We start from the raw sequence: 27,540 nt of genomic DNA on the forward strand, positions 1-27,540 counted from the left end.
TATAATTTTTTAAATTATTATAAATAAAAAAAAATAAAGTATGTTACCCTTGCATGTTGAAGACGATCCAAAGAAAGGACCGAAACATTCATTATTATTAAAGAGAATTCTTACACGAGATATAAATGCCTTTATTTACTGTGCTCGGCTCTTATTAGTCCTATTCCTTCCAGACTTCTTATATTTGATATGTCAGAGCCTTTTTTGTTTTTACTTATTTTGTATATGTATATAATAGAAATTCGAATACCAGCGTGATTTGACTAAATGAGCACCATATCGGCAAATTTTAAATGTGCTATAGTGCCTAAAAATTGTTCATTACATATGTGCAGGATTATTTTACACATGTTGTACATTTATTACGTAATAAAGAATCTATTTACAAAAACATGCCTATATGGAGAATTTCAATAAATATTTTCAATGTTACTGACAAATCCCGAATGATGTATGTTATATATATCTTTAACTCTCCTCTCCATTTAACTCTTCTCTTACATAGTATTATAATCTTTATTTCAATTAATTAGTATGACAATTAAAAGACGAGAATATGAGATTTTTTCATCTCTGTAAAATATGATCGCCATTTTATCATATATCTGCACATCGATAATTGTATTTCGTACATAATTATGCTTTATGGTTATCACGTTACCTGTTTTATCGACGTATGTTATCAATTATGCAATAAATAAAATATTTGCATTATTCTATAATTGATGAAAGTATAAAGGATATTTATTATACTCGAGTGAAATTTATCTCAAAATCTAAAGTTATGACTGCTTGGCACAAGTGCTAGAATATGGAAAAAAGAGAAAAAAGAACTGTTGCGAGTATGAAACGGGATTTTCCTCTCGCAAATAAAAACAACGAATGTAACAATCTTGTATGCAGTAATAGATGAGAGAAATAAAATTAGATTACGAAATTTTATGTCAGCTATAAAAATCGATTTAAAAAAAATTAAATGCTCGGGAAGATATTGACTATCAACAACTGCAGACAGTTCCGATGTTTTTTACTTTACTTAATAACTACTATTACACATTTTTGTTCAAAAATCTTTTTTCGAGAAATTAACAAGAAGTCAAGAACATAATATGATTAAAAAGCTTTGACAGATGACACTGCAAAAAAAGGCCTTGAAGATTCTTTCTAAATGATTTTATCTTAAAAGTACGTATCATTATCGAATTAAATGATTATTCAAACATTATTTCGTTATTTAAAAAATTCCATTTTTGTGTTTCGTCTTCAAATTTCTTGTTTTTCTTTTAAATGGTCATTATATTGGAAATAATGATGACGATGATTTCTAATTGTTTGTAGTAGAGACAAATCAAAGATAAAAGTAAATATTGAATGCACATAAAACAGAACGGAATTCGCTTTAACGCGTCTTAATCTATCCTGTAAGAAATTAAATATTTTAATTGCACATTAAATTGAGACATTCGAGATTTCTCTCGAAAAGAGAAGCAACTCGCAGAGTTTTTACAAAATTTCAGCCTCCGATTTTTCGATATCGAAGTATATCTGTAAAATAAATTTCTATCATTGCTCTATTTTTTGACCCATGTCACGGTCACGCGGTTTCTCTCATGTGATCTTCGACCGAGATTTCAGAGGTGTCTCTTGACGTAATCCGACATCAAAGGAATTCACGTCGCGAGAGAGTCGTCGTTGCTCGACTCTCCCTCCACGATGGTGGTCATGGATACGATTTGCTGTTACCATGCGGCACATTCTTGGCTGAAAGGCGTTCTAGAACGGCCATCGTTGATTGGTCCTGCACGACGAGCCCCTGCCTGACCGGAATGACCTTCGCATACTGGTCCGATCCATTGGCGCCACTTATGATCCTCTCGCAGATTGATGAACGTGATGCAGGAGCGGCACTATTTAATAGCTCGTTTTAATCGGAGAGATTTATCTCCTTTTTTTTGTACACCTCGCTTCTACATCTAGTGCGCAGTATATATAGTACAAGTAAAAATATATATATATATATATAGATATGCTAAGGATGCCCTATTGGCCGTAAACTAGAGATAGAGACGAAGGAAGATCCGTATGATATAAGATCGACGCATGCGATAAATTTTCGTCGAAATTGACGAAATATCAATTCGAAGCCCGTGTTTCTGTTTGTTTCTGCTAATTTATTGTTCATCGCACAAATGATATGCAAAAGTCAAATCGTTTGCGCAATATCCAAGGTCGGCGCTTATGATGCTGAATATTTAAGCGAGACGCAATATTTGCATGTGATTTTGTAAATTTTAAGTTTTGTGACATCGAATGATATATTTTTCAATCGGAATAATATATACATATATGTATAGTATAACTTGTGTCGCGTTCTCTTTTGCAAAGCTATTTCCTACGCAGCAATATCAAAATTCTATTTTTTAGTCTTTCGATTATGTAACTAAAATTTCAATGAAATTATTTCTCGAAACTTATGTTATCTGACACATTATTTGATATCTGATACAGCTGTCCTTTTTATGTTTTACATGTGTGAATTTATTATCAAAAAATTGTTATCTCTAACGGTATATTATTTGTGTCGATGTATAGATTTTATCAAATTATTTTGTTATTATAAGAATATAGTATAACAATTGCAAAATCGTGTGATACCAAGGACTGATAAATAATTGCGCTTTGTATAAAATCGCCATCTTCTCGTATTCATACAGCGTGCTGATCATCTGCATTTTAATAAATATTTCTCGCGACATTGAAATTACTTTAATTATCATTCTCAGTATTTTTAATTTTTAAATTCCGCATTAGATCCAATCGCCACGCCAATGTAACGCTACCAGGAGATTACCAAGTGGTAACAGGACGCTCATCTGCTCTACTATCGGCGACACAATTCAGCGATATATGAGCAAACATGAACAAAGATACGCGATGGCGTTCGTTACGAGAGATCCATGGGATGAGTCGGAATTTTTTGCGATCAAGCCCTTGATGCAGAGAATATCAGACACAGAGGAATGAACCCGCAGGGCACCTGCACGCAACCACGTGACAAAAGTCACGCAGACGAAAGTTGGGGGCCGGAAAGATATGGTCGTCGCGCGATCGAAAATGACGTGATTTCGACCGACGCACCATTTCGTCATGTATGGATTATACATCGGTTACGCATAAAAGCCCCGATCACTACAAAGAAGCATACTTTTCGAATGAATATTATCGCGAATATTTCTACATCCGTCAATAATTCGAAGCTTTCCTGGTAATCCGCGAGTAGACGCGTTTAAAATTATTATTACATTTATTCTCGGTGAAAAAGTTTTTGTGATGAATTTCCTGTACCTGACATTTTTTCTTTTTTTTTATTTTTTTATTTTATCAATGTGGACTTTGATCGCGCGGACTGTAATGCGTTCGGCGAGTCACGGTTATCACAGTTTTTTTTAGTCGAACGTTATCTGTTTCTAGATGTATGTACGCGCGCGTCCTTCTTATACGGACGGTGAAGTAAAAAAATGCATAATGACGGTAATAGAATCTGTGTGCATGACGCAACAATATTGAATTATTAACAGGATACAAGCGGAGGGCGACGACCAATAGGAACGTCGCTTCCGCGGAGGCTCGACCGGCTCGACTTCATCACGTATACGTCGAGAGAGATCCCTGTGGCCAGCCGTTCTTTCAAGGAGAACCAAGTTGGGAAAGTTGCACGCCCGGCTGTTAGTTGATAAAGTCAGCCGTTTATCTCGCCTTGCTGGAATATTACGTTATTGCACATAGAGATAACGAAATATTGAACATCTAAATTTAAAACACCATGAAAACGAATCTGTATACGATCGTTCTATCTTATCGTTTAATGATATGGCGAGACGTACTTCTAATTACATAAATATTTATTAATGCGTAATCATTATACGTTCGCGACTTTCTGTTAGATATTAAAACGAAGAAAACGCTATTACCTCATTTTATTAAAGAAATTCCAATTTTTTTCAAGTAAATTTGCATCTATATACATGCATTCAGTATTAATCAAAAATTATACATATATTCAACAGCATATTAGTCAAAAGATAAATAAAAAAAACATCTTTTTTAAAGTTTCTTCCTCTCGTGAAGAAAGAACCATAAAAGATGCAAATGAATTATGCAAATAAATTATAAAACTCTGCGGAATATCACGTAGATCTCTCTTACGTAACCAAGATAGACAAACATATAAGCAGTGATTGTTTTATCTTTTATCTACTTGCATTATATAGAAAATCATATACGAAAGAGCGAGATATATTAATACAAATTATATAAGCATTAAAACAAATATCACAATGCTACTTAAAGTAGATAAAATAAACTTCTAAACTTTATGCACATATTTATAACCTTTATAACCTTTATGCACATATTTGTATTAGCGAGCGAGCGTGAAAAGGAGTTAATTATTAATCTGTTTTATTTTCTTTAATAATTATATAAATATACATGTATAATTTGGCATAAAATATTTTTATAAAATTATTAATTAAATAAAAAATGCTTTTTTATAGGTATTTTACAGGTATTTTCTGATACTCGTTCATGATTGTTTGTACTCTTTCGCTCGACCTGGACCCGGCTATCTGTCTCTAGGAAGTTTCGAGCTATTTATAAAATGTCGTACGTATGCCATGCACACATATATTCGCGAGAGAAAAGAGACGGACGTTCATATTTCTCGTAGGCTCGTTCTACAATAAGTCGTATGTCATTAATCGTAAGCAAATTGACCAACTACAGTCGATTATTCCGAGAATATTCTTAAAATAATTGACTGTGATTGGTCAATTTGCTTACGACTAACGATATACGACTTATTGTAGAACGGACCGTAGCAAAAATATCAATGACAGATGATGAACTTGAAACGCGTTTTACAAATTTCGCTCCGCCTTCTTCTCTACGAAATGTTCGACACGAATGAACGTAGAGACAAAGGACCTTTTTCTCCTACCTACGTGCGTACGGAAAGTTTTCAAGCATTTGCGTCAGCGCCGTTTAACGCCTTTCATCGGATAGCCTCGCCCATGTCTGCAAGATTACAAGCGCAAGATCTTCTTATTATAGCAATATGCGTCTCTTGTATTAATAAGTAGACGCGACAAAATTAACAACCAACGTTAAAGTCACGCGATCTCGAAAATTTTACGAAATCTGCGACTATAAATTGACTATAAATGATAAGCAACTTGTCGATACGAGACAAGTTTACGTGCAATTATCGCATATAGCAATAACTGTAATTATTTTACATTATACCGTTATACGAGATTGTTCGTAATTATCGTTATAAAATAATCTGTTGAGGCAAAATATTCATCTGCAATTAATCGAGGACTAAGATTGTTATCTATTCATGCAATCCTGAGATGCGCAATTCACAGCAAAGCTCTTACCTTTGAAACGTTCTTCTTATTTGCGAAAGTTACCTTGTATTATACAGGACCGGTTTTTCAGCAATCTTGATTAACTGCCTAAGTTTGTCTCCGAGCAGGAGAGAGATTTAGCTACAAGCCGGGTTATATAGTTAACCGACATTGATGTGAAACCGGTCCCCCTAAACACGGTGCAGCTATATAGCGTGTGGCAATATTTTCGTGCTAAGGAAATATCATGGTATGCGACTTGACGTATGTGTATGCTACCGATCTGCAAAGTAAACGACTCATTCAAAGGCTATCTATCTGTCAATCGAAGATATGAGCGAGATAAACAACAATGTCCTGGCAAAATAATTTTGTAAACATTTATGAAATTATATCTGGAATTTAATCTATTTTTTATCCTGTGTAATTCCAATACAGGCGAATTTTTATTGACATATAAGCAGATTTTCTTTTTGCTACGGTGCAGTTATATCGATGCATCCTCTTGATTGAAATCAGTGTATTATCACTGAAAAGCAATGAATTGTCCCAATTATAATTATAAGACTGCAAATCAATGAAAGAATTATTGATTTACTGAAAGAATCAGTTAGTGATAGTGGCTGTTTCAATCAATGATATTTCAAAATGCATCTTGTATTATAATGTCGCATATGAAATAAATTAATAACAATATATTTTGTTAAAAAAATATCTGTGTTTAACCAAGAGTCTTGTTCATATTTTTGTAGAAATTCATAACATTTTGCGAATAAAACAATAATATATATAATTCTGAATTTTAATTGTTATACGTGTTTCATTCCAGGTGCGGAAGTTTCTTCCCAAGAGTAGCAATCCAAACTAAATAGAAAAAACTTTAAAAACTATATGAAATCTTATTGTCATAATCAACAAGACGGAGGAGCAAAATGTGAATATTTTCACTGAAAATCAGACCGAATCACTCTTATGTCACTGCTTTAATCAGAGACATTTTCACTGATTCAGTTTAAGATAGCGATGTTGGCTATCGCGTATTTTGAAGATTTATGTTACGAAAGCTCGAAAGAGTTATACATAGCTAAGAATTGGCAGCACCGAGGGATACTCAATTGGCTAAAGAACTGGCTAAAAGTTGATAAACTCAGAGACACGAGATCAAGTGTATATCTACTCAAAAGGCGTCTCGATGATGTTACACATTCTTGACCCTTTCGTCGCGTGACGACTATAGATGAATCGTGATTAAAGTATATCGCGTCAGCGACGATATCGACCCGGATCGATCGAACTGTTCGCCGCTTGCATAAGCGACCTTGGATTCTCCGGAAGAAGAAAAACATCAATAATGGACGGGCATAATATACGGGAGGTTTTATGTAAGATGTAAATCGATACGTATTCCCCCGTACAATGATACTTAATCCTTATTTCCGCGGATACGCGGAGAAGAAAACGGCGAGCTTCGGAAAAAAAATATATAAGTAGCGTAATCGCGCCTCCAACTTTTGCAGTCACTTTATCGCGAAAATCGCTTCAAACCGGCCTGCTCGCGCGCTGGAACGGAATCACGAAACGCCTGTTCTCCAGTATTGTTTACGGGTAACAATGTTGCATATATACGTTCAGTTATAATATGTGTCTTTAGGAATAAGTGTAGATTTCGCGCTCAAAAAATGTTCGGAGGTTCAACACAATATTTTTAATCAAAAGAAATTTTGCTCGAGTGACGTCGCCAGAGAAAGAAATATTCCATGAATATTTTGTGAATACATGTTTGTTTTTTAATCATAACTAAACTTAATCATTTTGAGGGGAAGGATTTGCGAGCAATCTAACGAAAACGCGTAAAATCTTGAATATCTATCTATTATGGGTACGAACGGACCCGATAGTCTCTCGTGCGATCTACCGAGGATAAATTTAGTTTATAACTGGATTTAATAATTTGATCAGCTGTTTATGAGATGGGATTTTAATAACAAAGATTGGAAATTATTTCGTTAGTTATCTCTTCTTAAAAAAATTCATTATATACGGGTGACTTTGCTTATTCCGACTGTACCTGTACGTGCCTCCGAGTGAGTAAGCGTTAAAAATTTGATTTATCGGCACAAAAATTATTCTTGTGCAACACGCTAATCAACTCGTGCGCGTTATGCCGCACGTAACGCTATTCGCGGCGGCATCGTTTGAAGGTCATCGTCACTCGCGTGATGTGTCGTCGTGTGGGGGCTCGTCCGGGGGCTGGACCAATCGCGTCGCAGAAAGGCAAGACGGCGCCCGTACACACACACACATACATATATGCATACGGCACGTCGCTTATTTTACTATCATTTCTTGGAAGATTACATCAGCTACGTACCACAGTATGTAACGTTAAAATCTAAATTTAGTTGGATTATAAAAAGTTGCAGATGAGAAGGAGGACTCACGTACAGATTTTGGCATTCGCTCTGCGAGATTTCTTGTTCACGTGATTAATAAATTCGGTTACGAGAAAAAAAAAATGAGCGGATGACATGTCATCTCGCACGCGGACTTCTTCGTGCGATGTCTCAGCTTTCACAGAATAAAAACAAAAGTATCAGGCGATAGCAAAGATCTTAAGATATTATTGTATTCGATTTCAAGATTAAGCGAAATTTATTTCACGCGGAGCAGCGTAAGATGATCATATCCTTCTATGTATCAAGTGAAAGAAATTACAACAAAGTTTTTAAAAAAGAATAAAAAATTAGGATATGGAATAGAGGTAAATATTGAGATAAATAGTGACCCTGAACTTTTAGTTACGGTCCACAAAAACAACATTTGAAAAGGATATTTAAAAAAGGAGAATACGCCTTCGAAAATCAATCCGATTTTAAATTCTTTACATTGTAATCAAAGAAAAAATCGAAATAATTTTATTATCTACAGCTTATTATCATTTAAACTATGTATTAGCTGCTCTTATGCGGAAGTATTATTTTTTTCTTTTTAAAATATATAATCTCAATTTGCATGTGTAAATATAGAGATTTCGAAACAAGTAAGATGTATTGTAATATGACAATCACATCTTTTCAAGCATTATTCAAAGCAATAAAATATCTTTTATGACTATTTTGATGGTGAAGTAATTCACACAGTCAACATAAATCTACGGTCTAAAGAATCTCTACCCAGGCAATTGTGAGATGCGCAAGAATCGATTCTACATTCGGAATTGAAATGAAAAGGGAGGTCGTAATGGTGCTTCTAGCTTGTTGACCCCCGTTGCTTTCTATCAAGAGACGTCAGCGCTTCGACGCCGGAACCATAAATTTTTATTATCAGATAAAATCAACGATAAATTGCGTCGTCAAGGATGTCTAGTTAGTACAATATGCTGGTTAATATAAACCATCACTGTTCTCTTCTGTGGTTGATCCCATAAATTGAAAAGCCGCGCACTTAGCAAGCCTTCGCTATCGTTAATTCAATTAGTACTACACTGTCTTAAACTGAATCAATGAAAATGTCACTGATTTAAAGTAGCATCATAAGATTTCACCGAAGTGAGTATTTTATTGATCTTCAGTGAAAACACTTACACTTTGTTCCTCCGTCTTATGTCTCACTGATGATGGCAATAAGATTTCACCGAAAAATCAATAATAATGTACATGTTTACAAGATATAGCTTTTAAAGCTTTTTTATGCTTTATAAATATTTTCCTTCTACTTCTTGTAGGAATGTTTACGAATGCGATAAGACAAAACGTAGAATAATATGGAAAATCTCTAATAAATTTTCATTTTGAACTTTCAACTATCTGAATCTAATAACAAAGAATATATATCTTGAAAAAGTAAATTAGATATATACCTTGAAGCTAGTAAAGACAACACACGAATGCCATTAGTGTATTTTTCAAACGTTTGCAAAGAGATGTCATTAATTATCAATTAACAAATTACTTATCAAGACTTGTGGTATCTCTTACATATTTTAATTAATGTTTCCTCCATGTTAATTCTTGTTCTTTTATCCTTTTTAATTCTTGTTGTGAGGAGGAGGGGAAGAATGGGACAAGGAGTTAGTTCGAAAAACTAATATTATAAATTCATCAATATCGATAAGCGCTTTGATGAAATCTTGATTCTCGTGGAAACTTAAATCTAATTGCGTGTTTAGAATGAATCGATATTAGCATCCGTCTCGATAATAATACATTCGCCTTTTTCATTACGCCTACAAGATACAAATATCTTAGACACGTAATGTTTGATAAAAGTAATCTCGAGATAATTACGTTGATCTTTAATATTGAAATCGCGTACTTTGTACTTCGACACCGGAGATAATCTTTGATCCATCACGTCATACAATCTTCAAATATTTGTAATACTTCCGAATATTTCGCGATCGATAAGTATCATATCTCTGTCTTCCAGACAATTCTGCACTAAATGAAAACCGCTTTTATACAATTTGTAAGCTATAAAATTTTCAAAACTAGATTATATATGAATTTATATATATTAAAATAGAACAAGGTCTATTAATTAATTATTCTGTTATTTTAGTTATCATTAATTATGTACGATTTATTTATTTCTCTCAGCAATACTAAAATCTGAACGAAACGTAAGAATACTTTGTATCACTTTTATTAATTTGAATATTTTTTAAATTTTCAGAATTTAAAGCTATATTAAATGATTTCCAAAAATGCACAGTTTTATATTTTATTATCCAGAAAGAATTGAATAAGACTTTTCCAAAAGTCTATTCGTTAATACATAAGCGTAATAAATTTTATAGTTAATTATTATTATTTGGTAACTATTATTTGATAATTATTTGTCATAGCTAATTGCATAAATTAGATAACGATAAAGAAAACAGTGCCCTTTTTATAATATACAGTTTTTTCATATATAATTTACAAGTTTTCAAAAACAATTACGTATTTTTCACACAAATTATTAATCATTCTTTTATGTATGTGTATTACCATAAAATAATATCCCTGTCTGTATAAAATATGACATCGACTGAAGTCTCTCATATATCGTCTATATATCGTTACCAAAGTCCCTTCGAAGGCTTTTGAAGTATCGAAACGAATCCAAGACCGATACAGAATGTGCAGTTTCTCGATGACGACGACAACCGATGACAGTAGGATAATCGTGAACGCGAGATCCCGCCGTGAGGATTACTTCCCCATTCGTTGGATAGACCACTCCTGCTGGCACAGCGGGCAACGATTGTTCTGTTTGACCCAGAGCGACATGCAGCAGTAGTGAAACGAGTGGTTGCACTCGCCCCAGACGACCACGCAGTCCTGTCGGCCGTAAACCTCCTTCTTGCTCTCCGCCTGGCATCGCAGACAGGCGTCTGAAAATCGAAGAATAGATAGTGACGATTAGCGTTCGCGTATAGAATAGGAAAGTTCAATGTGATCTCTCGGTGTAAAAGTTTTTTTCTGTCGGTAAAAAAAAAAGGATCAGAAGTTCGTTTCTCTTTCTTTTATCTTTCACTTTATATGTCCATATTCGATATTTATAACTCTAAGAAATTTAAATATATATTAGGTTATATATATATTTGAAAAGCTTTTTTATTTATTTACATTTCTTTTTATTTTGAAATGAAAGTTGCTTCTTGTATCTTATTTTTCTTTATATTTTTGTCTCATATATAAATACCGCAGGAAAAATACCAGAAAACTTTCCAAGAGCAGCAAGATATATAGAAGTCTATAGATTGCTATAGTTTGGCCATCAAATTCGCAAATACTGTGCGCAATAAATATTCATAATGAGTATAATTGTTAGAATTTAAAGTTTTTAATAACGTAATAAGCGGGAAAAGATCGGAAAAAGTTAAAATTACAATAAAGTAATAAAATTGTGGAAGCATAACCGTCCGAGCAACGAATAATATTGCATAATTCTCGAAATTGATCCTTAAACTTCATTTGACATTTAAGAATGATATATACAATAAAAATATAATAAAAATATATAGGACGATTAATGACGCGCGCACGAGGGTATCTGATATTCGCAATACGTGATTAATAATTAACGGGAGAAAAAATTTTAACATAAAAAATCATAAAATGTGCCTGTTAGAATTAGGTCGCACGTGTGAGTGATATATCGCGATCTCGCGTGTCGAGGCAATAACTGAGGATTAAAAAGAAAAGAGAAAGTATGTGCTAGCTGTTAAAAAATTTTCGCAGATTCTCTCTGTATGCCTTACATAGAGATAAGATTCGTGAGATAAATTCTCCAAAAGAGAGAGAGAGAGAGCGGACAATCCGCGGATTAACGCGTTTAAAACGGCTTATGGTCGGTAAACACGATAAATGGGACCGAAATTGCGACGATAACGTTAAGTCTATTTAATTGTGTTATCACGTACGTCACGTACGCTCAAACTTGCCTTATCCTCGCGACTGAGAAAGAGAGAATTGCAATCATAAAAAAATTTCTTTTTCAAAACTCATTTATTCGTCTCTGCAAAAGTCATAAAAGATAAAAATGCAGATTCACGATATCATAAATATTTTAGATTGACTAAATAATGCAGCTGTGACGCGTGCAATCCAATATACATAATTTAACCCGATTTAAGCCATGTATATTTTTATTCTCCTCTCTCTCCCTCTCGAAAAGAGTATCATCTCTTTTTTTTTTTTACACGAAAGCATATTCTGTCACGAATATAGATGGAGAGATGTTTGAAATGTCAGAAGAAAACAAGACTATCTTATTACTCGCATTCGCACGTGTATAATATTTTGCACGCGCGTCTCTTTTAAGAAATTCCTTTCTTTCCATCTTGAAAATGTGTAAAAGCCATCCTACACGAAACAAAATAAAAGAACAAGTACGCAAGTGTTTTGCAAACGCATTCGGATTTGCGGCCGTCGGATAATTACGTGCCGATCCCCGTGATTTAACTTTATTACGTCTACGTGTTTCGCCTGTCGGTGTCACGTTCATCCCTTATCAAAATCATTTCCGTGAGATGTAAACGTGCTCGCTCAGCAAAAGCGCAGCATAATCGCGCACAGGCCAGACATTCCGTGACGAACGGAAGAATACTGGAGAAAACACACATGGGGGAAGAGATTCCTCTCATGGAAATCTTTAGAATTAAAGGGACGTGCAAGTCGCGTAAGACGGGCGTCGAGGAGACGATTACACGTGTACAAGGCGATTTTTAATCTTTTCGTACGGTAGCTAAACGTACAAAAATATATTATACGCTTCGTGATCACGAAAAATTTATTTCTAGCTCCCTATCTGTGTTGATTATTCGACGATAAATATGTATAAACGCGTACGGATAAACAGACGCAATGTGAAACGTGAAACGCCGATAAGTTGTGGACGGAAATAGCAGAGAACACTGCGTTGCTTTGTTTATCTCTCATTATAATATATATATAATGCTAAATAAACATTAGATAATTCTATATAAAATAAATATTATTGTAGATAATTCTGTAATCGACTCATCATTTTTTTCGAATCCATCAAAAAATCAAAAACATGAAAAGAATTACTTTTTGAAATTAATATTTCGATTATACTTTTATAGTTGTGATAAAATTATTAATTAAAAATTAAATCATTATATTGTATCATTAAATTTATAACAGATTCGAGATAGAACGAATCTCGACAATTTGTTCGGCCAATTTTCCTTTCTTGTGCGAATGTAAAATATCATTTTATGTTGGCAGAATGAATTATTCCAGCAATATTGTCATTGTATTTAGTGAAATTATAAAAAACAAATTTCGTGCTTATAATATCACGAAATTTTATTTTGGTATATTTATAAAACCGTGACATTTTTTTTATTAACTCATTATCAGTTATTAAAATTGTACTGTAATATTAATATTATTAAAATAGTTTCTTGTACATAAAACAGATTCGAATTTAACGAACATATTATTCCACACGATATTAAAATCAATTGTGCGTGTATCCAATTTTTCTATATATATTTTATCTAAATTATCTATTTCAAAATACAAATTAAAGAATCGAAAAATTTAAAGATAGATATTAAAACTCGCGCGCACAAGAAGAGCGTTATCACATAAACAAAAATAGAGCCGAATTAATATATATATTTTCAAAGAGATATAATTATATATTATATATGTAAACTGCAAATATATTTAGTTTTTTTCTCGCTCTACCGCTCGCATGGCGAAAAATATAAACCGTGTCTCTCCTGCAATACTTGCCGCCAAAGCGGATATTAAATATCGCTTGACGCTGCTCACGCCACTGTATAAGTGTCCAGTAGAATTCCATAGGCTTATCAACGAATCCAACTGCATAATTATCACGCATAATTATTAACCATCTGATATACGTCGCATGCGTCCAGTGTATAAAGGAACTCTCATCGCTCTTTGAACACCTTGCATTAATGATAAACGAAACAGATCATAGGCTGTCTCCTTCTCTCTTCCAGATTTCTAACATTCGTCAATTTTTAACGCATGCGGATATGTACGCAGTTCAACAATGTCTGCTATATCAATCTTAATATGAAAATTATTTTTTTTTACATTATTCTATCATTGTTTTCTGTGTACCAAAACCAGCGCCGTTCTTTTTATCTCTACGAATTATTCGATTATAAAAATATTCAGTATCTTACATCGAAAAATTACCTTTTTTTTTTAAATAATAAGTGACAAGAGAAGATGAAAAAAAGGAATTCCCTTGAAGAAAGGAAAAAACCACGACCTGCCTCTAACTTGGCGCTTGCATCCGTGTCGAGCATATCCCGGCAGCGCACTTACATCGATACGACTCAATCAAAGCATCGATTGACGAGGAAGAAATTTCCGTCGTTATCTAGCCGTCTGTCGACGCATCGTCGAGAATTAATCGACGATGCGTCGACAGAACGTTCCGCTCGAGGGGAGGGGAGTGCAAGAGAGAAGGACGATGGGTGTCAGTTTCTCGTTGACCCCCTCCGGGGGATCGGGGCAAGCATGCCTTGGACGTGCCCCCGGACCCAGCCGAGCCATTGGGCCAATTAAGTGCGACAACGAAGATGCCGTCATCGCGACGAGGACGATCACCGCGATAAGCGTCGCGATCATTCGACTTGATTCCAGAAGAATTTTGTCGCGTGTTAGATTTTTAGATTAAAATTTCTCTTACGCGGACGCGTATTCTGAGATTTTAGATAGAGTAAACTGCACGAGAGGAAGGTGTTGAAATAGAAGATTATAATCTTGACAAACGATTTGTCGATGGAGAAAATTCCACGAGGGCAGTTGTTATTTTTTGCAGCTTTTCAAATTGTATCAAACTATTAAGAGAGATCCCCTTTAAAATGATTTATCTGAATATTTCGACCTTGTTCTATCTAATTTCAATTTGCAATATAAACACAGTATTTTCTAATTTTTTAAATCACCGGGATTCCATCGACAAACCTACAGATTTGTTCAAAGAGGGATTCTTTCTAATCCAACATAGAAAATTTTCAAAATTTTCCCAGGTACAGCATAGATTTCGATTAAAATGTTCACATTATAATAGATGTATCGTATTGATGTCAAGGAGAAATCCCTTTTCGAATTTAGAATTTTCGAAACAAAAACTGATGCAAAAATTCGCATTTTATTTGACACTTCTGATCTGCATCTTTATAAATTTCTCAACTCGAATCCATGATTTAAAAAAAAAAAAAAACTGACTAGATTCTAGAAATATTTTTTAGATATTATAATATTTATTTTAAAGCTTGGCATTAGAATTTCGAAAATATATTGAGTATAATATAATTCCATATACTTTATATCTTTCCAATTAAATTTTAAAATTAAAGAAATAGCGAGCCGACTCCAAAAAGGATACACATTCTTGAGATCTCGTACAATCACGTTACTTTTGATGATTACATTGTAGTTAAGAGATCATATATAGTTTTTCGTCTTGTTACATCGAATAATTTATATACCCTAGTACGGAAAATTTTCCGTGCTTATCAATATTATTAAATCTTACATTGTGTTGCTGTCACTTCGTAAGTAGCGTGTTGCGTCATGATGAATAATCTACTTCAATCGCGTTACACACATGACGTAACGCGTGCTAATATATTTTCATTAAATCAGGTTCCATACGGCGTATTTCGTTTTATCAACAATTCTTTTGGCCCTATATTCGTGTGCGAGGCCTCTTAACTCTTATATAATTTTATCAAACAATTCTAAACTCTTAAGATCTTCTTAAACTCTTAAGATGCGAAATTACTGATAATGTCACATAAGATACTTTATCATATATACACTCTTTTTGCCTCTATCTTTCTCAGTAAAATATCATGTAAGCTAGTATTACACGGGGAAAGTCCAAATTACAGAGTTCATGGAAGAAACAAAATATTTTGCACGCACATTCGATTAACATGTATTCACGGACGTTACGTCAGCATTAAACAATTGTAATCAATTCATCATGATTAACAATTGTAGAAACCCAGAGTTTAATGTCGCATACAGTCAATATTGAAATTAAATATATGGTTTTTTCCCACATCAATTACAATGCATATAATATAATAATATAACTGTTAGTTGCAGTGCCGCTCGCGACACAACATAGTTGTATGATTCCGTTCATTAAGCGCTCATTGTTGCGTGATCCTTTAATCCGCATGATATCGTTACTGGTGGGATGACAGTCGAACAAATTGCGGTCTGATATTTCAATGTCAAAGACTGAATCGCGAATACGTGTCGCGCGAAAATCTTTTGATGGGATACGTTATTATTTACAATACGACATATTCAATTACACAGTTCGACAAAAAATAATTTTTTTCTGAATATGAAAAAAAAAAGTGATCATCTTGATTCTGATAATTTGGATTGCAACAGAATTTCTTCAATTTGTTACATATCGTAGTTATAACATGAAAAAAATATACTAAAATATTATAGTTCATTTTTACAACTTTGATCACACAGTTTCTCCAAATTATGATGTGACGTTTTTTTAAATAATAAGTGACAAGAGAAGATGAAAAAAAGGAATTCCCTTGAAGAAAGGAAAAAACCACGACCTGCCTCTAACTTGGCGCTTGCATCCGTGTCGAGCATATCCCGGCAGCGCACTTACATCGATACGACTCAATCAAAGCATCGATTGACGAGGAAGAAATTTCCGTCGTTATCTAGCCGTCTGTCGACGCATCGTCGAGAATTAATCGACGATGCGTCGACAGAACGTTCCGCTCGAGGGGAGGGGAGTGCAAGAGAGAAGGACGATGGGTGTCAGTTTCTCGTTGACCCCCTCCGGGGGATCGGGGCAAGCATGCCTTGGACGTGCCCCCGGACCCAGCCGAGCCATTGGGCCAATTAAGTGCGACAACGAAGATGCCGTCATCGCGACGAGGACGATCACCGCGATAAGCGTCGCGATCATTCGACTTGATTCCAGAAGAATTTTGTCGCGTGTTAGATTTTTAGATTAAAATTTCTCTTACGCGGACGCGTATTCTGAGATTTTAGATAGAGTAAACTGCACGAGAGGAAGGTGTTGAAATAGAAGATTATAATCTTGACAAACGATTTGTCGATGGAGAAAATTCCACGAGGGCAGTTGTTATTTTTTGCAGCTTTTCAAATTGTATCAAACTATTAAGAGAGATCCCCTTTAAAATGATTTATCTGAATATTTCGACCTTGTTCTATCTAATTTCAATTTGCAATATAAACACAGTATTTTCTAATTTTTTAAATCACCGGGATTCCATCGACAAACCTACAGATTTGTTCAAAGAGGGATTCTTTCTAATCCAACATAGAAAATTTTCAAAATTTTCCCAGGTACAGCATAGATTTCGATTAAAATGTTCACATTATAATAGATGTATCGTATTGATGTCAAGGAGAAATCCCTTTTCGAATTTAGAATTTTCGAAACAAAAACTGATGCAAAAATTCGCATTTTATTTGACACTTCTGATCTGCATCTTTATAAATTTCTCAACTCGAATCCATGATTTAAAAAAAAAAAAAAACTGACTAGATTCTAGAAATATTTTTTAGATATTATAATATTTATTTTAAAGCTTGGCATTAGAATTTCGAAAATATATTGAGTATAATATAATTCCATATACTTTATATCTTTCCAATTAAATTTTAAAATTAAAGAAATAGCGAGCCGACTCCAAAAAGGATACACATTCTTGAGATCTCGTACAATCACGTTACTTTTGATGATTACATTGTAGTTAAGAGATCATATATAGTTTTTCGTCTTGTTACATCGAATAATTTATATACCCTAGTACGGAAAATTTTCCGTGCTTATCAATATTATTAAATCTTACATTGTGTTGCTGTCACTTCGTAAGTAGCGTGTTGCGTCATGATGAATAATCTACTTCAATCGCGTTACACACATGACGTAACGCGTGCTAATATATTTTCATTAAATCAGGTTCCATACGGCGTATTTCGTTTTATCAACAATTCTTTTGGCCCTATATTCGTGTGCGAGGCCTCTTAACTCTTATATAATTTTATCAAACAATTCTAAACTCTTAAGATCTTCTTAAACTCTTAAGATGCGAAATTACTGATAATGTCACATAAGATACTTTATCATATATACACTCTTTTTGCCTCTATCTTTCTCAGTAAAATATCATGTAAGCTAGTATTACACGGGGAAAGTCCAAATTACAGAGTTCATGGAAGAAACAAAATATTTTGCACGCACATTCGATTAACATGTATTCACGGACGTTACGTCAGCATTAAACAATTGTAATCAATTCATCATGATTAACAATTGTAGAAACCCAGAGTTTAATGTCGCATACAGTCAATATTGAAATTAAATATATGGTTTTTTCCCACATCAATTACAATGCATATAATATAATAATATAACTGTTAGTTGCAGTGCCGCTCGCGACACAACATAGTTGTATGATTCCGTTCATTAAGCGCTCATTGTTGCGTGATCCTTTAATCCGCATGATATCGTTACTGGTGGGATGACAGTCGAACAAATTGCGGTCTGATATTTCAATGTCAAAGACTGAATCGCGAATACGTGTCGCGCGAAAATCTTTTGATGGGATACGTTATTATTTACAATACGACATATTCAATTACACAGTTCGACAAAAAATAATTTTTTTCTGAATATGAAAAAAAAAAGTGATCATCTTGATTCTGATAATTTGGATTGCAACAGAATTTCTTCAATTTGTTACATATCGTAGTTATAACATGAAAAAAATATACTAAAATATTATAGTTTATTTTTACAACTTTGATCACACAGTTTCTCCAAATTATGATGTGACGGAGCAATTAAAAATTTACTATTTAGCGTAAAAAAACTACGGGAAATGATTGTGTATTTTTTGTTTGTTGAACTATGTTATCACAAACGCGACTCCCGGGAAGAGTGTAGTCGCGTTATCGCCAACTCGCGATGTTTTCAAGTTCATCAGAAAATAAATTCTCCAACGCGCAAAATAAAAATAAACGTGCGTACTTTGTTATGTACATTGACAGTCCGATGCATTTCTCACGGAAGGAGCGTAATATTTTCACGGCGATGATGGGTGTTTCGTTCGTGGACGATCGGAAATAGATTCGAGATTGAGATATAAATCGAAAACGGCTTCTCTCTTAGAATAACTCATTGAAACGAATGCGATATGGTATTCCAGTTACGGAGAAATACACGTGTAATCTAACTACGCAATTACGGAATGGCAATACTTATACAGATCGCGTGAGAGCATTGTGTGTATATTGTCCGAACGTTCAAGAGAAGCATTGAGACTCCTGGTTCGGTTCCTTAATTAATTGCTTTGGGCTATTAATAGATTCACCGAGAGTCAGATTAGCCTTTTAAGCGATAAGATCGCGCTCGCGCGCGGCAGTCCAACTACGAAATGATTGATCAAGATTGATCAATAATTGATTCGAGAAGCGTGGAAACTTCATTTGCAAATCATATGTTTCTTCAATACGGCTATTTGTGTATACTATGGCCGTGTTCCGAAATTCACTGCTAGAAGGAGAAAGAAAGAGAGAGAGAGAGAGAGAGAGAGAGAGAGAGTACTAGAAATCTATAATATATATTATGAATTATAGATTTCCAGTACTGGCAGTGAATTTCGGAACACGACTTATATCCTCACGGAAAAAAAAAGGAACGGGAAATATTTTTATAAATTTTTATTTTCAATAATTTAAAATAATACCATTTTATGCAGATTAAATTAAAGTAACCCTATTTTATAAATATATATAACAGTTTTTCACAACTAACACGTATACTTGGCGCCTTTTTTAATCTTTTTTAAAAAAGTTTTTAGGGTTTTGTTATACCGGAATAGAATAAAAAACAGAAAATGCGAAGAAATATCTATAAATATATAATACAATATCTAACGCGTGATTATTTATTCACGACATATTATTTCATAAATGGCTATTGTTCTTAAGAATTTCTACAGAATTCTTAAACTGAAAAAGAAACAACCAATTGGACTTTAATTGCGTTAATAATCTAGTCATATGACCTTTTCCGCGGACATACAATTATCGTCTTTGTTTCGTCGATTCGTCGCAGTATCGACCAGGCACGAACGAGGGCAAAAATTGTTTTAATTCTCGCGGAAAATTCTACTACGAGTTACGAAATCGATTGCATAACATGTACAAAAAACTGAAAGAGAACTGTCTTAACTGGAGAGTCTCTTATTATTCTGATTAGAAACGTAATCAACTGCTGATGAATCATTTCATCTCTCTTAGGCTAATTTTAGTTCTGCTTCAGAAATCTCTATCGTGATTTACACGCAGACCTACCGAAATCTTGACGGATACTTGTTCTCGCTATTAACAAAAACATCAGCCGTCGGTTAATATTATATAATGACTAAGAAGGGAGGGAGGAGGGGGAAATGATCAGAAGGAAAAGAGGCACGTGACTGGGAACCGATGCGTGCTCGATTGCAGGAGCGACACGTGCGAGCCGTCCGTAAAACCGCGGCCAGATCTCTCATCGGGAAAACGGTACAGAACGGTATAGGTCAAGTTCACGGTTAGCACAATGATAACGCGCGACTGTGACTTCGCGCAGATAAGACTAGGTAAGCGCGTGCCGGCATGCATCACGATCTATTTGAGCGAGTGTACCGGCAATTATTAGACTAATGATCAAATATAAATGTATAAAAATTATATAATTAGACTAATGACAAATAATATTTAAGTCTGAAAAAAATCACCTCTCTTGTTAAAAAATTTTAATATCGAGTAGGCTTTGAGTAGGAGAATTTTAACTTGATCCTCTTTATTAACAAGATATTTAATATTGAAGCTTAATAAATTATGTAAAAAATACAGTTGCGTCAAATTTTCGATAAAGAATGAATTGAAGAATACGAGATAGGGAATCGTGATACAATAAAGATGATTCCTCGTTCAGAAATAAGTCAAAAATGTACAATGAAATTTTTTCGTACTTTGTTTTCGAATAAATTTTTTAAACCTCGAAAAAACTTTAAAAATTAATAACATATTTATTATATAAAGAAATTCATATTTACACGATGTACCACATTTCCCAATTTACACTTGCTAAAGGAAAATGCGCCATAGCATGTAGGATGAGGAGCGGATTTATTTATCAGTAGATAGCGACCATATACAGCGAGCGAGACAGAAAGAGATGACAAAAGAGTACCAATTATTTTCTACAGAAAGATTCTTTCATACGAGACCATTTGTTTGATACAATATGCATGATGAATTCCAACTTTATTCCTCACAATAGAGAAGAAGAAACTTCGTCTCACACAATAAGAGAATTATTCTCTTCCAACTGCGACTTGTCAAAAGCCGTGCTACTTTGTGATATATCTTGAATAATGAATCAAAACTCATCATATGGCAATCATTATTGTAGACCGTCTCGCCACCGCGATAGGGAATAGAGAGAGAGACAGAATAAAAAGATAATAGTTTGCGCGCAATTAATATTCAACTAACTCACGTTACTCAGCATCGTGCAGACTGCGCATATTCAATGATGTTTTGCGTTTGTTCAATAATTCCGCTCAATATGCAGGCGAGGTTCTAACGCTTTATGGCTTGGCGATGGTAAATACATGCGCGAATACATTTACGAATGACAAATTGCGTACGAAAAATACACTTGTTAAGTGTACATATGCACATGTTAGGTTGCGTTTCGTTACGTATATTTCGCAAAATTTATGATATTTAGAGAGATATCTACGAGGCTCTTAAAATATTGAATTAATATTTTTACTTTACGTTTTTTATTTACTTTTGCACAAAAAATTCTTCCTTTTTCGATTGCATTACGTTACAATTCCTTGTGTATTTTTGATTTTATATCGAATTAACAAAATATTTAATGTTGTAACAAGAACCAAAACTTTCGATTAACCGTTTGCCAAAAACAAATCGGTTCATTTGTTGCATCATAAACAAAAAAATGGAAATTTCAACTCTATTTATTCTTATATCGTATATTTTTTTTTTTTTTGCAGCTTGATATATACAATTCTTGAACAGCAATATTTTTTCCCAATCTTGGCTCGCAAGATTTTTATCATGCTTAATTTCCATCTATAGATATCAAACAAACGAAGCTAGATACCGGTTTAATATTTTGCATTCAAATTTTACTTACAAATGCTATAAATTAGACAGATGTAATGTTTAGTATGTAATTGTAGTATGTAATGTTTTTACTTGTAAACACAAGGCGTAGTATTGCTTACGTCAAATCAAACTAATCAGATTCGAATGATCTACAGATGATAATCACATTAATGTAGAAAAAAATATATTGTGGCTCTTAGTCAATGTCAACTTTAAATATTTCTATGCATTTCCGAGTTCACGTGCGCACTTATTTTTGACCTTCGCCCCTCGCGACAACAACATAGGAAAGGTACCGGCAGAAGACTCCGTTTAAAGTTGTTAGAAAAGATTAGCAACGTGTTTTCGCTTCAACTACTTCAAATAGATAAAGAGTAAAATATTCCATCGTGTTCTTAAAGGGGCGCAAAATCACACGTGATCGGAATGTTTGCCTCATTTCTAAAAGAATTTTTTGATAAAAATCATCAAATACTTTTTTTTCAGACAACGAGAATCATTATTTTATTATTATAATGTGCAATTTTTATACAAATCGTGTTACATTTATAAAAAAAATATGATAAGGAAAATATAGCAAAGATAAAAAAATTCTGTGTTATCTACGTCAATTTTTCCAATATAATACCGCACAAATTTATCGTTAGACAAAAGTGCATTAGTTTTTGATGCACCCAAATATAGTGCACGCTTGTCGAAGTATAGTTAAAATTTTGGAATTTCTCGAAAACTTTACGCTTTACTCAAATGACGTTACACTGACATAAATGCGCTTTAAAGCGGGAAATGAAAAAAATGAATAAATATGAATAGCTTTTTGCGAGAAGTATCGTAGTTACTTCAGAAGTGTGCTTTGCATAGCACGCGGCAGTAACGATCGTGAGATAGACTGTGCATGTTCGTTCCTGGCTGATAAGGAACTTTTTCACACAATCATCCCGATATTTTTCCAATTTCATAGCCGCAGCGTATCGACCCTTGAGACGCACGAGTTTCGTTTCCTTTGGAACTGATTATCTCGAAATAGAGATGGTAAGATTTTCCTAAATATTTCGACAAATATTCGCGTTTATCAACTCGACGCTTTTGTAACCACTCACATATGCACATAACTGCTTATCTATTTGTTTCATATGTAATTTTCTAACTTTCCAGAATAAGCAATTCTTTTTAAAAATAGTAATTACATGCAAAATTGCCTGTTTTGCATTATTCATGTGCAATCACATTTTCGGTTTAGTATTTTTATTTAAACTTTTATTGTGTCGCGATAAATTGGTTTATAAATGAGCTGAATCACATTTTATAATACATTTACAAATTTAAATTACGTTTTAAATCCAATAAAAAAAAAAAAAAATGTTTATACAAATTAGCACTGAATCTCTGATAAGACTCATACCGTAAAGTGTTTTAAATGCCAGAATTCTTTAAACGATATATACGTTCTGCTATTGTCAAATTTGGAGACTTGATAAATCTGACGCAATAAATCCTCCGTCTGTGGGTATTTTATTGTTAATAGAATGCAAGCATTCGATCGCGAAATACATGTTCTATAAAGCATATCGCATTCAATGCGCAATGTTTCGCGGTGTAATATGTGGCAAATCGTAAATACAGAATTGATTAAAGCGAGACGCATTCTTTGAATGGAATCGTTCCAAGTTCAGCTGGTGGGGTTGCGGGTGTCGTTTGAAGACCTTTGACTCTCACACTTGAGAGTCCTCGTCCTTCTTAATATAAAATGTCACCAGTACAAACGTTTCGAATCGCTCAACAAAATATTTTAAATAATTAAAATTAGCGGATGCATTTTTCGAATATACAAAATATTCGAGATTATATGAACATATGAAACATTTATATCTTTTGGTAAAACGTAAGGCAATTTGATTCTCTTCGCGAAAATTTTAATAGATTTTGTGCCCTTATTAATTTTCAATATTTTACAAGATGAATATTCCTTAATACATTCTTTTTTTTTTTTATCGTAATAACGTTTATGTATACACAATAAAAGTAATCGCTTTTTTTCAAATGATGAAAATAATGTGCGAATCGAGAAGCTCTGAATAACAAATTAGTTACAACTAGTTTGCATGTAGACTTATAAGTGACTTATACATATATCGCCTCTAGGCGATATTCTATTATTCTATTCTATTCTATTAGAGTTCTGATATTTAAAACACTTTACGATGTAAGTCTTACCAGAAAGTTAATATTAATTTGTATAAACATTTTTTTTTATTGGATTTGAAACAATTTAAATTTGTAAATATATTATAAAATGTAATTCAACTCATTTATAAATCAATTTATTGCGACACAATAAAAGTTTAAATGAAAATACTAAACCGAAAATGTGGTTGCATATGAATAATGCAAAACAGTCAATTTTACATGTAAGTCAATCATTTTCTTCCTTCAAAGAATTTGCGCAGATCATAAAGTTACTTCAAATAGTTGCTAATGTGTGTGACTAATGATCGTGTATTCTTGGTCGACAGTAGATATAAATGTATAATATTGTCGGTAAAAATAAACCGATCAATCATTTCTGATAAATTACTAAATGATTATTAGCGTATCGCAATCGTATACGAAATTTAAAACGTCTGCAGAAAGAGAAGCGCAATCATAGACGTCTTCCTCTACTTTTACCAATCAGATTCGCGGTCGCGGAAGTCTTTACCACTGACCACAAGCGAATTTTTATCCTCTCGTTAGAAACAGAGGAAACCTTTTAAAATCGCTGATTAGCGCGACAATTCGTCGTAGAAAGTTCCAATGCTCAGCGTAGACAAGTGCACTGAAAATACTCGGTAATTTGTGGTATTACCAAAAATAGAGTTTCGATTCTGCTTCAATGATAGAAATAACGAAAATGAATCTGCCCGCTAAGAATCTTGAAATTTATATATAAAGTCAAATCCATAATAACTAATAAAAAAAAAGATGTTATATTTTCATATAAAATTTGTTTTGCACGTGACTTACAACTTCGTTGCAACAATAAGAGAAATCTGAAATGCCATCTCAACATCCTCTGCAATATATGTATACAATACCAAATAATTTATTTATATTTATTCAATTCTATTATTCGTCATATTAAAGACAAGAGGGAGAGAGAGAGAGAGTTCACTATTTTAAATTTATTAATTTTAATATCGGATTTGCATTTAATAATCTTTACCTAATCTTTGTGTAAAAAATTAAAAAATAATCAATAAATTCTTCGCGTAGTCACCCTTTCATCAACTTTTACAATATACTTCTTTTAAAGGGTTTAAAAGTTCTAACAATATATTTCATTCTAAATAGAATAAAATCTTTCTATCACAGAACAGCTGTAATATATGGCATATAAACATGACATTAAAACACAATTCTTTCTTATAATTTTAATTTTAAATCTTTCAAAATTAAATTGTAACGAAAGAGAATACTTTGTATTCAAACGTACAAAAAAAAAAAAAAAAGAAAAAAAACACGTTTACTCTCCTTCTTTTGCAAGGTCTTCTTTTTATTCTGTTATATCATACGAAATCGAATAATAACTAGGATAACGGAAGACATAAAAAGTTAATACACTGATGATGACATACGTCGAGCCAAAAAACATCTATTGTTGAATCACGGAGCTTTAAATACACACTAATTCTAAGTATGAGCGTAAAAAGAACCAGTGATGAAGGAAGGAGGAATGGTTTGAGACTTCTACGGCGTGGATGGATGTGAAATGAACAGACGGAGGAGACAGGACTGGCTGCATGCATGGTCGAACGAGGTCGAGCGTCTCGAACCTTCCATGGACGACCGAGACTGCGCCGTCTCTGAACCTACCTATCTACCTCGACGAGTATTCCGGAACGAAAGACGATGAATGTCGCTCGGGTTCGTCGGTTGTTCTCACCACGCGTTTCGTGATGCAATCCTCTAATCAGTAACGGCGAATTATGCGCAAACCAAACAATTCATATTTCAGGTCCATTGCAAGTAATTTCGCGTCATCTTCTTAAAACAATATTTTTACGTCTATGATAAATCGATAGAAACGAAGACGCTTCAATTAATCAACCAAGCATAATATTTTTACTGAGTTTACCGCCAAGCCTTTATATATTTTCAAAATTGCTTTAGCAACATCAAATGAGATGTTTGTTCTCCAAAAGAAAATATTGTTACAAATTTTAGATACGTGAATAAATAGATATTAGAGGGAATTTGCAAATATTTATTTTAAATTTATTTTAAAATTTAATACACTTCTCGATTTATCCTGAAAAAATGCATACATGTGTTTGATATGACGCATATTAAAAAAAAAAAAATGAATATCTATTAATTCATGTTCTGAGTAGAAATAGATTAGCTAAAGATAAGCTTCCGATAAGCTAAAATACTCAACGACATTGTTAAAAGTTACAGAATAGGCTCCTAAATAAGAAAGACAAAAAGTGTGGCTTATTTCGCAAATAATCTCGTGTGAAATCGTATAATGATATATGTATTAATATAACGGTACAATCGTCGATACAATATGAGTACTTTTTATGGGTATCTCGAAAAATATAAAAAAAAGCGAAGATATATAACACTCCAAATATAATATTTTGAAATGTACTTTATGTGTGTGACGCGGCTTCTAATATAAACACAGATGTTCGCACGAAAAGTGATAAAGAATTCTCATTTTAGAAAATCTGTTTCATTGTGATATTATTGGAATTAAAAACGTATTATTTTAGTGACAAATTCAAGATTCGAAACGCGAAAAATTCATAGCGGATCATTCAAAATAAATTCACGTTGCATCATATATTTTCCAAATTATTTTTAACAATAATAGAAATATAAAAAAATGGATTTTATGTGTTATAAAAAATTAAAGTACTACATCCTTCATAGAAAATCGCCAAAAACAAATACATTTACATTATTTAATAATTGTCATAATTCGCGATTTTATTTTTGTTCTTATCATACCGGCAAGATGAAAGGGACATCATTCAAAATGTTCTCGCAGTTTTTACGCCAAGATCAAATGAGATAAAAATTAATTCATTAAGTATTCATTCCAACTGGTCAGATCGACAAGTTTACGATCACTAACAGATGTAGATTTGTTTAAGTTGAGAACTTGAAACAAGCCAGAGCCGATGAAAATCGCATCAAGATTTGTTCATTCGCGCTAATTAAAAAGAATACACATATATATCTCTCTCTTTTCGAGTAGCTTCGCAAAAGTAGTTTCTGCTTTTCATTTTCACCGTAGAAATAAAAGAAAACGTTTTAGTTTCGCGCTGGCGAGCGTTAATGAAAAGAAAAAAAGTAAAACAAACGAACTTCCGAGCGAGTGCAAACTGATTTAATGTCAACCCCCTCCCCCCCCCCCCCCCCCCCCCGAT

The 27,540-nt window shown here is 33.4% G+C and overlaps 1 protein-coding gene across 1 annotated transcript in view; it reads right to left on the reverse strand.

The window, feature by feature from the left end:
• Positions 1-7,917: 7,917 nt before the first annotated feature.
• Positions 7,918-27,540, reverse strand: part of LOC115241250 (RING-box protein 2) — a 53,281-nt gene continuing 33,658 nt past the window's right edge. Inside the window, exon 3 of the mRNA XM_029816915.1 lies at positions 7,918-10,788. Within this exon, the coding sequence (XP_029672775.1) occupies positions 10,607-10,788 (182 nt within the window). The 3' untranslated portion in view covers positions 7,918-10,606. The remainder of the gene's footprint in view (positions 10,789-27,540) is intronic.

Source organism: Formica exsecta, unplaced genomic scaffold (assembly GCF_003651465.1).
Source record: "Formica exsecta isolate Colony F162 unplaced genomic scaffold, ASM365146v1 scaffold47, whole genome shotgun sequence".
Lineage (NCBI taxonomy): Eukaryota > Metazoa > Arthropoda > Insecta > Hymenoptera > Formicidae > Formica > Formica exsecta.